Source organism: Oxyura jamaicensis, chromosome 7, assembly GCF_011077185.1.
Source record: "Oxyura jamaicensis isolate SHBP4307 breed ruddy duck chromosome 7, BPBGC_Ojam_1.0, whole genome shotgun sequence".
NCBI classification, from domain to species: domain Eukaryota; kingdom Metazoa; phylum Chordata; class Aves; order Anseriformes; family Anatidae; genus Oxyura; species Oxyura jamaicensis.
In genome coordinates, this window is record NC_048899.1 from 25,185,560 (window position 1) to 25,199,673 (window position 14,114).

The window sequence follows — 14,114 nt, forward strand, 5'->3', positions numbered from 1 at the left end:
AGGTGCCTGCACGCACATGTTAGGTATGTGGGGTGGAATTTGGAGGTAAACATTGACGTGGCACAGCCTGAAAACAACCCTCTGTTTTGAATCCTGCTCACAAGCACAGACAGCTCCCATCTAAGCTGCATCTTATTCCCCCTGGCAGCTTTGTTTGGCATTTCTATTGTGGGGCTGTGTCCAGAAATGTAAACTTGCTATTAATGACCTTTTTTTTTCTTTTTTTTTTTTTTTTTAAACTAGGTGAAAAACCTGACAACAAATGGAAGATTGGGGCCTTGGTCCCCATGGCAACTGTGTGAGCATTCGGACGGGGACAGCACAGGCTCCTGTATGTGTAGGTCACGTTCATGTGACAGCCCTCGTCCTCGCTGTGGAGGTCGTGGCTGTGAAGGGGCCAGGATTGAGGTCGCAAATTGTTCAAGGTATCTCAGCATCTCTGTGCTTTTTGGGAAGGGAACAAGCATTGTGTCTGTCCACAGCTTATCTCTTTCCTTGTGTTTCTGTGACCATGTTGTATCCCAGCCAAATCGAGGTATGTGAGGTCCAGATGAGGTCAGTGAAAAATGAAGGAGCCTGGGGCCTTCAGGTGTCTCGGCCAGGGCCCTTGGAAGTTGGGCACCCCAAATTAATGTTAAGGGTAACCTTGCATAAACTGTGCCACAGTTTCCCTGAAGGGTACAGTGAGGAGTGACCCATCCATCAGGAGGGGGTGAGTAAGGCAGAGGTAGTTGTTAGCCAACTGAATAACAGTAAGGTAAAAAACATCAGTAAGCTCTTGATCGTTATTTTGCGGAGACTGAATTCTGAGGCTGTGTTGCCAAAAGCAGAGCTCCTTCAGAACGGTGCTTGTAGAGACAGGACCTCGCGTGGCTGCGAGCAAGGTTTGCCTGTGCTGCTCTGCGGTCCTGCGTGCTGCCTGCAGCATGCTGGCATGGCAGCCAGAGGCATCTAGGAGGCAGGTCTGCTGGGCACAGCAGGTAGACAACACATGCAGCTTGCCTTGTGTCAAGTGCCATGTTCTCAGGGAAGCCTGGAGCTCATGCTTCAGTAGTATGGAAGCTAAATGTCCTCTGGTGGGGTGCCTTATACATAGCCATGGTGTTTATGCCCATGCTACCCTATCACCCTCAGACTACATCATGTCATGACTCAAGGAAAGACGAGGCAATAGGGTTAGCACTATTTAACCAGGGTGGGGCCAGCCAGTATTTTGGTAAATATTGGGCCAATTCAGTTTTTATCTACTTTATCTTCCTTACAGATGTTCATTTCATTAAGGACAGCTGTCTCTTGACTCCTCCTAGAGATCAGTGCTGGTCTTGGCACCAAATGTTCAGCAATACTCATGTTTGAATTGGCATCTCTCCTTCCAGCTGTGGGCTGTGCTGCCTAAAAGATGTGTAGTCATTCCTACCCCTGTGCTGCCACCGTGGGCTGAGCAGAGCCTTCCCAAGGCTGTCTGTTCATGTCACTGGCAAAGGCAAATTACGCCAGAGGGATGGGTTTCTCAGCACTGCTCTGATGGCAAAAGAGGCAAGAACAGCTTCTGAGCAGGGAATGAAAAATAGATTATTCAATCTTAAGACACAGGAAAACATCATGGTTTGAAAAATAGGGACATCTGGTCATCCTACGTCCACCTCAGCCCTCAAATTTCCTTTAATTGACTTCATATGGCATTAAGATTTCTTTTTGAAAGAGAAATCAGGATGACTAAAGATGAGTTCTATTAGAAAGCTAGAAATCTGAACATGGAAAGTGTCTTCATTTCTGTTAAAAATGTTGAACACACAAATAAATGCTGAGAATTGTTGTTTTCCCGAGGAATATTTAGATGAGATTACTTACCCTATTTTGCCATAATAGCAGCAAATAGCAAATTCCATTTGATTCCTTCCTATCACAGTTTAACATATAATCTTTGCTTTGGATTAAGGCCTGGGGATGTAGTAGGTGGGTTAAAACATGGAAGAATAACTTAGAAGAGTAACATTTTTATGTAAGTGAATTTCTTGTTCTATGACCTTGTTTGGGGTAGGAGAGGGGAAGGGAAGGAGGGATGAGAGAGCAAGAGGAGGAGGGGAGAAATATCTAGCAAGATTCTGAAATAAAGCTGCCAAGAACAGGCAAGAGTTGATAACAAATAGAGAAAGTGTGAAGGGCAATGTGGGTTTTAACTTTCATCCTCTGCCCTCATTGGTGTTACGCCAGAAAATATTTCTTGCCAGCAGTTTTATTAGTTCAGTAAACGCTTTGAAAATTAACATCTGTTTTCAAGCTTAGCTTTCAAGAACCAGAGAGCACCTGAGTTGTTTTTTTGACTAGACATTTTAGAAAGATTTTTCTTTAGAAAAATAACAACAACAACAAAAAAGAGATTTTTTTTTGGCTTTAGGCAGCAAAGTGTCAAGATGAGGCAGTTCTGTAAGACAGAGCGTTGCCACTGGCTTCTAATGCAATGAAACCTGCAGCACAGAAGAGATGAGATACAGTTCCTCCCAGCCTGCCTTAGTGAGGCTCTGAGGTTTAGTAGTGAAACTACTCTGATTTAGTAGCTAAATCAGAGCAAGGTGAGCTTTAATAATCAGGAGATTTTAAAGATGATAATGTCAGCTTCTGTGTGAGCACATGGTGGAGTTAATGCATGGCAGCATCCTCACAGAAGCCAGCCACATGCATGTGTTCCGACATCTCCGTTGTGAGGTGCAAACTCAGGGTTTTTACATCACATTTGCTTCAGGCTCAGTTTCCACTTCTCATCCGAGATGCGATCACTCATTAAACCCTGAAATTCTATCCTACCTCTGAGCTCTTAATTGCCCTCTGGTTTCTACAGATTTAAGGTCACACTACAGTGATGTTTGCAGGCTGCCATGAAAGCTAGAAGCAATTACTGTTATTTTTTATGAAACTTGAGATCTCCACCTAATAGGATTCAATGCCGAAGGGTTTAGGAAAACACCAAATATTATGAGGTTTGTGAGAGAATGATTGGAGCTGGCAACAGTTCCGCTGTAAGAGATTTAAAGCATCAGTACCTACTGAATTAGTGGGAAGTTTTTTAATATCCTTTGGCAAAACTGGCATTGATGAGCCTCAAAATCTGCACTCTTTGCAGAGGAGTCCAGGAGATACAACTTTGGGACCAGCTGTTGGCTCAGAAAAGGGGGGTTTGGAGACATGGTGGAGATGATGGGGGAATAGTCAGTGAGAGTTGTAGCAACCACACTGTTGCCCAGCAAATCCTGGCAGGCATTTTCTAAATCATTCAACATTGGCTTCATTCTCTTCCCATCCATTTCTTAGATAATTCAATGGTGAGGAAGTAGGGCCAATGCTAAGCACTTTTGGAAATCCCTTTGCTAAATATTAGTTGGTGTGAAGTCTGGTTGAAATGAATGTCTCTCTTCAACTGGTTCAAGCATTCTGCTATCAAAGACATATCAGTTTGACTGTAAAGCATGGCACAACATAGGCAGACTGTTAAGTAACCCCCGTACTCTGTTCTTTCTCAAACTCTGGTAGAAATGGCGCTTGGACACCCTGGTCTTCCTGGGCCCCGTGTAGCACCTCCTGTGGGATAGGCTTCCAGGTCCGCCAGCGATCCTGCAGCAACCCTGCTCCACGGTATGGAGGCAGGGTCTGTGTTGGACAGAGCAGAGAAGAGAGGTAAGATACCTTAACAACACCATGTGAACACTTCTGTTGTTATGTTGGCAGCTGGAAGTGATGGATCTTCTATGAGTGCAGAGGAAGGCTGTTTGGCTGAATATGCACAGCAGAAGGAATTTCAGAGCCTAGGAGGGAAGAGGTTGCTCACATGCATGGCCACTCTCTTGCAATGAGCTTGTGCCCATCAGAGACTTCAGAGCTGCCTCTTCTCTCGGGCATGACCATTGAGACCCGCACAAGTATTCTCATGCCCAAAACAGAGGGTTGACCACCTCAGTGAAAGGAGAAGCTGTGTCTGCTGTTAGCAGTGCAGAATCTACAGATAGTTAACGCTGTTCTGATCTGTCCCTTAGGAGGCAGTTGAACGTGTGCAGCTTTCCTTACCAATTACACTATTCCTAAGTCTAAATTAATTGTGCTGATGCACCAAAACAAGTTCAAGACAGAATGCAGTTTAACTCACAGATTCAAGGTTGAGTTTTTGCAGGGCATGGCATCAGAAAAACATCTTTTTTCCCCCTCTAAGTAAGTTTTATACAAAATCACTCTAAGACAATACCTTTTTTAACGTTCAGAGCTATCTGCAGTATTTTGCTTCTTCAAACCCAACCCCTCAATAAACACATGCTTCAAGGCATCCCGATTTGGTTTCCAGCTTTGACATTTTCATTAAAGGCCACCTTTGCTTGGCAGTAGGCTGTTGCTTGTCCCTTGAGTGGTCACTTAAGACAGATCTTTCTGCATTTCTCAGAATACAAAGGGCAATTCATTTAACTTCCTTTATTCAGGACATTTTAATGTTTGGTTTGATTTGTGGCCATTCAGAATGGTCCTTTTTGGGTTTTAAAGACTACATCTGAGTCAATTACAGTCCTGTGTGATTCAATTTGAGAACAATATTGATTAAAAAGCTGAACGAAATTGAAGTTACCTTTTCTAAAGGGAACATGAAATAACATTAATTTAGGGCCTGCCTTTAGATGTGTATAGCATCTAGTTCAGCTCCAGTTGCAAACACTAGTTTCTTAGGAACCAAACTACACTAAGGGCCAGATCATGGCACAAGAAGATGGTCAAGTGTTTAGCACCTGCCGTTAGTGACAGATCAATGTGGAGCTGACCTCATATTAGTTAACTAAATATAAAAGCCAGTTTTTTTAGATATTTACCATCCACTGCCTCTCTTTTTACCACATGGGCTTCAGCTTCTGTGTTCTTGTGTAAATTCAGTGCATAAATGTTTTGATTAGAGCACTTTCAAAAACACAGTCTTGACCATTTGCTCCATAAGCTCAGCCTGGTTAACCACTCCTCTTTATGAAGAGCACGTTTCTCTGCTATGAGCACTAATACTGCTAATCTGACTGTTGCGTCAACCTCCGGCTGGCTTTCTGGGCGTGCAGTAAGTGCACCCAAATGCAGTATGCAGTGTAGCTTTGCATCTTTCATCATTTTGCCGCTGGGTTGTGCTGACATGGACATTATTTGAGCAATATGCTTTCTTCTTTCAGATTCTGTAATGAGAACAGTCCTTGTCCATTACCAATTTTTTGGTCTTCGTGGGGTCCTTGGAATAAATGTAGTGTGAATTGTGGTGGAGGAATTCATTCAAGGCAGAGGTCCTGTGAAAATGGAAATACGTGTCCGGGCTGTGCTGTGGTATGTATTGTTTGTTGTCATTGCATGTGGGACACCTATTAACATCTAGCTTCTAGGGACTTGTTATGTAACTCCTCTCTCCATCTTGGTTTTATTTCTCAAGCTAGAAGAAATTGCTATCCTCAGCTCTTGCTGGAGAGGATGCTGAAATGAACTGGGAAGCAGAGAGGTGGCAGATTCCAGAAGTCAGTGAAGCTGGTTTGAGTGTGTGTGGGTCTGTGTGTGTGTCTGTGTGTGTGTACAGGTAAGAACAGATTGGCACACAGAGAACTTCTTAGGCCTCTCTAGGCTTAGATATCAAGTCCTTTAACTGGCAGCACTCTATATTTCTTTTATTCTATCCCACTCCCAAGGATGACCCTGTTGAGTCAAGGAGGCCCTGCATACATCAGAAATGAATCTTGTTGTCATACTTGAGTAAACAACAGGTCAAACACCCAGTTAACCCATCAATGAGGCCGTGGCTACCAATTTTTTCTCTTTAATTTTCCCTTTCCTATTCTGGCAGCTGTTTTGTGCAGATGTTTTAATTAGTTTTATGGAGAGTTTTCTTTCAGTGTAAGCAGATTTGATCTGGAACCTCCCATCTGTTCACAAGCTGTTTGGCATTTACTCTAGAATCATAAAGTCCTAAAGCATTACATTGCTCTCCCTCTGCCAGCAAGTATGGGTTTATTTATTTATTTTTAGACAAGGACTCAATGCTTTTCATTGGAATCCTCCTGCTGGTGGTGAGAATTGTAAGGAGCCTGAAACACCACATCCCTATCCATCCTAATGTTGGCTCTACTCTGTGGATGCTCATCTCTCCACTAAAGATGGCAAATGTTTCATAGTCCCCACTAGAGGATTCAAAAAGCCAACCAAACAAAAATAAATATAGCTGTAAAAATGGATTATCTAAAACCATCTTAAAACAGAAAACTTTTCAAGGAATAAACCTTACTGACATTTTGTCCTCATGGGGCTCCTCTAAGCCGACCTGAGAGCAGCTTATTAGGGTCACAGCAGAAAACTAGTTTGCTGCTGTGATTATGCACTGCCTGAATTATTATCCTGCCCACGATGTACCGTGTACCATGCTTTCTAAGCCCCACAGGACACAGATGGGCAAGAACACTTGAGTCAGCAGAGAAACACAAACCTGAGGAAGACATAAAAATAGAAAGCATAGTCCACCCTCGAGGTCCACCTGAGGCACCTCTGCACAGTCCCCATGCACAGTCTTGTATCTGTGAGGTTAGAGAAGGTGAATGGAGGTTGTTTTAGATCCAGCGCGTACCCCCCTGTTTTCTAGGGTGTAAATACATCTCTGTCAGTTAGTCTGCTGCTGTCTGATAAGTAAGGTCAAAGTAGTTTTCCTTCTTGGCAGGAATATAAGACCTGCAACCCAGAGAGCTGCCCAGAGGTGCGTAGGAACACACCCTGGACCCCTTGGATGCCTGTCAACATCACCCAGAACGGTGCCCGCCAGGAGCAGCGCTTCCGCTACACGTGTCGTGCCCAGCTCTCTGATCCCCACGAGCTGCAGTTTGGGAGGAAGAAGACTGAGAGTCGATTCTGTCCCAATGATGGCTCGGCGGTGTGCGATACTGACTGTATGTATTGTCAGCTCTGGGGGACTGCAGGGAAAGCCTAGATTTGGTGGTGGAAGGGGGATCCTCTCAGAACAGCCAGAAACTAGTTGTGTCTGCATAAATGTTGGCATGCACAACTGGTGTCACAGCAGAATGATGGGGATGGAGAGAGCCCTGTGACTTAGCTGTCAACACTGTTATGATCCCTGTGCTTGTGGTAGTGTATATATAGATCTAGTCCTGGTACTGCCAAGCTGCCCCAAAGAGAACAGGCAAGTGATCAGGGTGTAGAGAGAGAAAAAAGCTGTTCTATGGGATAGCGTGTCTTTTCTTTCTCTTTGGAGGTCCCCTTGTGCACTGCCTCTGGGGTTATTCCCTTCACTACTGCTGTGATCCAAGGCGGTGTCCTGAGGGCACAGCTTGAACTGCCATAGTTTGCTACCCAGAAGGGTCATTTATCAATGTTATTGCTAGACTCAGTTTGTATGTGCACAGATTTTGTTTCCCTTCTAGCTATGCTGTAACCCTGTAATACTTGCTAAGAACAGAAACTCGTCCCCAGGGCACATAAATCCTGATTGTATTCATGAGATGAAGTCCTTTTTAAAAGCCCAGCAACTGATTGATTTGTGATCATGTGGTGTCTTATTTGTTTTCCTTGAAGCTCTTGTTGATGACCTCCTCAAGACTGGTAAGACCTCTGCACGGATTATCAATGGGGGCTGGTCCTTTTGGGGGGCCTGGTCTTCCTGTTCCAGGGACTGTGAGTTGGGCTTTAGGATCAGGAAGAGAACATGCACAAACCCTGAACCTAAAAATGGTGGATTGCCCTGTGTGGGGTCAGCGATGGAGTACCAAGACTGCAACCCACATCCCTGCCCAGGTAACCATGATTATATTCCTGCATGAAATTCAGAGCTGTTCTTGCCCGTCTTAATGGCAGAGCCACCAAAAATCAGTATTTCCATTCTGCCTTTTTATTTTTATTTTTAATTTGGGGGACTTACCCTTAATTTATTTGAAAGCTATTGTAATGATCCATGTATCTGATCCACACACACTTTGGTGCTGTGACTAATGTTTCACCTAGGCACAGAGGGCCAAACAGCCACGTCCTCTAAAGGAAGTAGTATCGTGGCTTGTCTAGCAGTGTTTTGCTTCAAGCAGGTTTGCTGCTCCATCCAGTGGAGGGCATGATGGTGCACTTGCACCTTGGTGAGGAGACGGGCTTAATGAATGTGACTTAATGCTGTGTAGAGAGATGCTTGATGTGGCAGTTCTTCTTGTGAACACTTGTTTCTTCCCCTTCTCCTGCTTACGTATTGTTCTTGCGATGGGCATCTACTCTTGACATCAGTTACCATTTCCTGCACAGCCAGCAGGGAGTATTCTTGCCTGGTTTCCTGGTTTTCAAGTTTGTCCTCATGTTTATGTTGCACTCCTGGTCCAGAATAGTAATAATAGACTATTGACTAATGTATTCTCACTCTCTTATCATTCTCCTTGCTCTATAACAGCTATCTAAGCTAAATTTAAGTGATCTTACACAAATTACTTCGCCTCTTTGCAGTTCTAGCAATTATCTAACTCTGGCAATATAGTTTGTGGCCTACACTTGAAAATGCCATATTATTATAGTATTATTATGATATTAAAATTCAATGCAAAGATAAAGTGCCAATGCAGGTAGGAAAACATGATCAGAATGTGTAGCAAGCGCATAGCAAGAGTGTCAAATATTGCACTCTGTGGCCTATAAAAGAAAGTAACTCTAGCACTATAAAGGCAGCTATTAGTACTATTTTGGAAACTCTTCAGTGGCTTTTCACTAATGTCTGTGCCCTTCTTCTGTGCTGTTTTCTCTCCCTGGACACTATGATGTTTTACAATCTATTGTAAGTGCATGACTGCTATTTCTCTGTGTCTCCCTCCTTCCCTGCCTCACTCAATATGTATACACAAATCCTGGGTTCATCTTGCACTAAGTCATGAGGTTGCTGTCTCCTGAAGTAGTGGCATGTGGACCTGAAAATCAGGTAGTCTAGTAACCTGACAAGAGGGGTTGGGAACCAGGGTTCTTAATTCTCTCCCTGGATTTATTATTAAAGTGTTAAGGGACTGCGCTCATACAAAGCCTCTGAACTTCTCTTTTTTGAAGGCTGGGACTAAAAGACTTGGGGTCCCCTGCAGAAAGGTGCCATATAAACTCCACTTAGGTTGTACAACACTATTTTTCCACGTAAATATGCTGTTGCTGTAGGTGAAGTGTCAGAAGACAATATAATAACAATAAAGCTGTTTTGTAAAAAGATGTGTAACAACAAAGTGACTACCCTAAGGAATAGTTTCTGTTATGGTGCTTTATGATGCAGAGTCCGTTTGTGTGTAGACTTCATTTGGCATCCACAGAGTGCAGCACCTTCAAACCCTCTCTTGATACAAAGCTCTTGTCAGGACCAAATGTCCTGGGGTGCAAGAAAGTGCTAGCTAGCCTGGGCAGGGTACACCTGGAAGGTGAGATACTGGGACTCTCCTGCTTTGTCACAGTGAGAGGAGTAACCAACTGCATGCACCTTTCTCTCCTTGCTTTTCCATACCCTTCAGTGAAAGGCTCCTGGTCTTGCTGGACTCCTTGGTCTCAGTGCTCAGCAACCTGTGGAGGAGGACACTACCAGCGCACGCGGACTTGCACCAATCCAGCTCCATCTAGTGGAGAGGATATCTGCATTGGGCTGCACACTGAGGAGGCCCTCTGCAACACGCACCCATGTGAAGGTAGCCAGTTCTCATCCCTGCTCTGGCTGGCTTGGGTGGTGGTGGGAGCAAGACACATCTACAAAATGTTTAAAAAGTAAAACAGGAACACCATCAGTTAGTAGCTTTTCTGATCATTCAGTAAATGTATATTGAATCAGGGAAAAAGCAGACATCCTAGCATTCAAATCAAACACATCACCTTTCTTTTGGTACTTGTTCACTAGACCATGCTTTGGCATTCTAGTGCTGGCCTGGCAAAAGCTTGTTAATGTACGATCCACTTAAAGTAATTGAAAAAGCAGGACTTTGGTTCTTGAATGTGGAAGCTACAAGACAAGCACAAGGAGTTATGAAGCATCAACCTATGCAGTTGCTGAAGGGGCTATCCTTCCTTTTTTTTTGTCTTACAGACTGGCAGATTAACATGTGCTACAACTCAGAGTTTACGGTTCAGATCTGTGCTGGTTTTGATTCACTGTTGTGTATTTCTGATCTAGCACAGGCTGGCTCCTGCCCTTAGGAACCTTACCAAAAGCTTTTTAACTGCTATAATTTGTGCTGGCTGCTTGGGACATGCCTGGGAGACAACCTAAAATTTGGAGGTCCTGGTGCAACATTGCCCCATCCAACTCTGTGTACATCTTTAACTGCAGAGTTAATATAGGAGCTATTAAAACAACTGTGCACTGTGCAGTGCTCCACCAAGGGTCGGTTCAGTCTGTGTTAAGAAAGCATTCAGTCTGACAAGTAGGGTGTCCACTGAAGTGTTCCACTGAAAACCACTGGATTATGTGTGAGAGAGGCCCAGGTGAAGATCTAGACACCCTTCAGCATGGGAGAAGTTTGTTTTCCACAAGGGATCCTTTTTCTTCTTGGTGATGTTGTCCATGTGTTTTCCTGATCTTGGATTTAAGGTGGCTGGTCAGAGTGGTCAGAGTGGAGCCTGTGTAATGAGGAGGGTATCCAGTACCGCAGCCGTTACTGCGAGGTGCACAGTCCAGACTCTTCTCAGTGCGTTGGAAACAGCACACAGTACCAGGATTGCCTGTATAATGAAATTCCAGGTATGTGCAATGTTGTTGGAGAAGGAAAGGGTGGGCCAGTTCAGAAAAGCAGTTCGTCCCCAGAGTGTCAAGCTAGGGTGAGGTATTTTCTACTATAAAAGGGGTTTGTATGCTTCTAGAAAAACAAGCAAATGGATGCATATGTTATCAACTCCCTTGTTGCAGGCACAGGGTAGCTGGCATTCCTTTGGGGTAGCTCAGCTCTCTTACAAAACAGAATTACCTAGATCTGTAATAAATAACTAGTATTGCTTCACCTGAATCAAAACTTTTAACTTTGCATAGTTCATCTTAGGCTGGGTTATAAAAGTGAGCTCTGTTCTCAGCATGGATGCAGGCAACAGAAGGTCCTTGAGTTCAGGTATCAAAGGAAGCATCCTAAAAGAGTGAAGAAACAAAGTGGGGCAGGTGAAGATAACTGGTGTGTGAAGTGGGGAGAATAATCAAGTGTCTAACAGAGCAGTATGGTTGATGGATAGACGGTCATTAACATTTTCTACTCTATGTTTTGCGGAATATGAGTCTCTCAGGAAAATATTCGATATCTGTCTAGGCTGAATAACACCTTCCAAATGTTCTTTTCTGGACTATAATGACCTGGCTTAAAAATCTGAGATTTCTAGACAGTGGTAGTCTCTTTTCCATGGTTCTCTCAGCTACCTTCTTTCCCCTAAATTGAAGAATCTAAACAGTGTTCAGGTAACAGTACTGTAATTGTCAGGTCTTTGGAGAGGCTTTGTTGCATGTGGTTTACACTCTGAGCTTTCCATTCAATTTAGAGAGACTCTCAGCTTGCTGCAGAACACAGGAGCAGCTTTTCATGTCTGGAGCTTGGGGGGTGGTTAATTATTTAAAGAAGTAAAGTGGTGGCAAAATGACAACTTTCTCCAATATTCTTGTCTTTGTTTAGTGATCCTACCAGCCTCCAGCATTGATGAGAGCACAAACTGTGGAGGTAGGATACCACTAACTATATATCTTGTTTTTATCTTAACCTGGCTTCTTTTCTCCCTGTGCAGTATCAACTGAACCATTAATCTATACAGTTCACATCCCAGTGATAGCCTTAATTCCACTGGAGTCTTGCTGTCTGAGTCAGACTGGAGGAATGTATCACACTGGCCACTTGTCAATTCCAAGATTTTTATTTATTTGGGGGTTTGGGTTGGCCACCAATGGTCATTAATTACCAGGGAGCAAATTGCTTGTCTATCTCTACCCACAGGATAAATGGTTCAGGAGAACGAAGGGATAGTCTTCATTTTACCACTGTAAGCCTCCAGCTGTTTGAAGGCAGGAGTTTTTAAGTAACCTATAAAGATTTCACTGAATGGGGTCTCTTAGACAGTTCCTTTGCGGATATAGGACTAGATTAGAGTTCATAGTTGTCCTCCAAGCACTTTCTTTCACTGAAGTCCTCACCTCTCAAAGAAGTTGTCTCCTTTCTGCATGTAAATTGGAAAGATCCAGTCATTAGTGTCACTTCTCGACTGCCCTAGGAGCCCCTGTGATAAAAATCCAGACTGAAGAAAATGGCAAGTTCCTTCGACATTTTAAAATGCTAGTTTCACACTAATGACTATGTCAATTCCCACTAGCATCACACCCCTGCTTTTGTGAAATCTAGATGATCTGCAGGCTGCCAAAATCTCTTATCCCTGTGCAGATCATGGCAAAAAAGAGCATGCCACGTGTGGTTTGTGACTGTGGGGCAATCAATGCAATTAAGATTTCGGCACCTACTGCATAACAGCCGGCTTTCTGCATCACTCCTTCTCCCTCAGAGAGTGCAATGTATCTGTTCCAGGCTTCCTTCCCATGGGTGGCATTCTGCTGTTATGCTCTGTATTCTCATTTCCTTCTTTTTCCACCATTATATTTGCTGTTGTAATCTGCATCTTACCTTAGCTAATTTTATTAATTACTTAGCATTCTGCGGTATTTGGCAAGGAAGCCAGTCAACAGAAATTCAATTGACGCATCTCAAAAAATCTGTATTTTCCGAGTGAAGAATCAAAAAGTTTCCCTTCTGGGGACTCAAGTACTGCAGACAAAATTACTCATTTTATCCCTTACTGCTAAAACTCACCTGAAAAATCAGGTGGGTCTTCAAAAGATGAGAGTGAAATGTAAGAGAGCTTTATGTTTTAGAAAGGATTTCCTACCGTAGTGAATTGGGAAATGTAACAGTGAAATGAAATGTTCACTGCAATATAAGGAAATCTGGACAGGAGGAGAATGAGACAGTGTTAGGTGGCTTCACTGAGCACAGTTGCATATTCTGTGTTTTAGCTCTCTGGAGTGAGGCAGAGCTCTTTTAGAAAGGAAATGTCTTTTTGGGAGTCTTACAACATTTAGTAGGAAATTACCGTCTTTCTGCTGTTTTTTGGACCATCATCCAAAACACAATAGAAAGTGGTAATCTTGCAATAGAATTCTATAGTGTGGTTTAAAAAATAAATGTAGCTTGTCAGTCTAATAAATTCTGTATGTTCCTTACTGTAATTATGATTGAAGTGCATTACTTTGCTGTAGGACTCTATTGGTTTGGTTCCTTTTAAACTCAGGAGGATATTTTTTAACTAAAGATTAGAGGAGAGCAGCAGACTAATGGGCAGAATTCATCTGAAAAGCATATCAGTTAAAAGGTAAGATGGCACCAAAAAAAGGAACACCGTGATCAGACTGCGAATGAACCTCATTTAAAGCCACTCTCTGAGTAGTCCCTTCCATTTCTCTGCACACAGTTAAGTCAACACAGCGGTCTGTCCAAACGGATTGGCTTTTTAAGTATTACAGGAATTTTACTGCTGCAGACCCCACCAAACCAATATGGCCCCAGGACAGCTGCCCTGGAGGAGCAGCAGTGGAGAATCCCTCCCAGGCACTAGGCCCCTGTCATTCCTGTTTGAAAGACTACAGAGCAAAAGCAAGGGAAAGGCAGTTACATTTGTGGTCACCTTGCTGATTCTTTTTCTGTAGATTCTCCCCTGCACACAGCAAAAGGCAACAGTGTTGTAAAGTTTTGCCACCCAAGGGTGCCTCTCGTTGCTTCGTTAACTTGGTGGCAGTAAGGGTCACTAATGTTTATTCTGTTGTTGGTGGAGATCTGTTGGTGATTTTCCATGGGGTTTGAGACTCTGAAGGGAGGTGAGGAACGAAGAGTGCTATTTGACTTTCTTCCCCACCAGCCGCAGTGGGGAGGCAGGTACTCCCAGCGCTGCAGCTCCTTCCTGGGGTCAGCACTGTGCTTGGAGGGGTCTGCTGAAAGCTCACATGGAGAGATCTCTGTAGGAGGCTTTTATAGTCCAGGAGCTTTGCTTTTTGAAATAATCACACTGTAGCTACCCCACTGGCACCTGCCTGCAACTGCCTTCTTCTC

General features: G+C 43.6%; 1 protein-coding gene across 5 annotated transcripts in view; it reads left to right on the forward strand.

Moving 5' to 3' along the window:
- The window catches only part of SEMA5B (semaphorin 5B), a 268,777-nt gene that overhangs the window by 230,812 nt on the left and 23,851 nt on the right, over positions 1 to 14,114 (forward strand). For 4 of the 5 annotated variants that reach the window (XM_035331907.1, XM_035331906.1, XM_035331909.1 and 1 more), the window contains 8 exons: positions 244 to 425; positions 3,529 to 3,672; positions 5,187 to 5,334; positions 6,707 to 6,932; positions 7,576 to 7,794; positions 9,516 to 9,686; positions 10,583 to 10,732; positions 11,643 to 11,687. In XM_035331907.1, the coding sequence (XP_035187798.1) occupies positions 244 to 425; positions 3,529 to 3,672; positions 5,187 to 5,334; positions 6,707 to 6,932; positions 7,576 to 7,794; positions 9,516 to 9,686; positions 10,583 to 10,732; positions 11,643 to 11,687 (1,285 nt within the window). Of the gene's footprint in view, positions 1 to 243; positions 426 to 3,528; positions 3,673 to 5,186; positions 5,335 to 6,706; positions 6,933 to 7,575; positions 7,795 to 8,268; positions 9,481 to 9,515; positions 9,687 to 10,582; positions 10,733 to 11,642; positions 11,688 to 14,114 lie in introns of those variants that run through there. The other variant, XM_035331910.1, reaches the window with a different exon arrangement.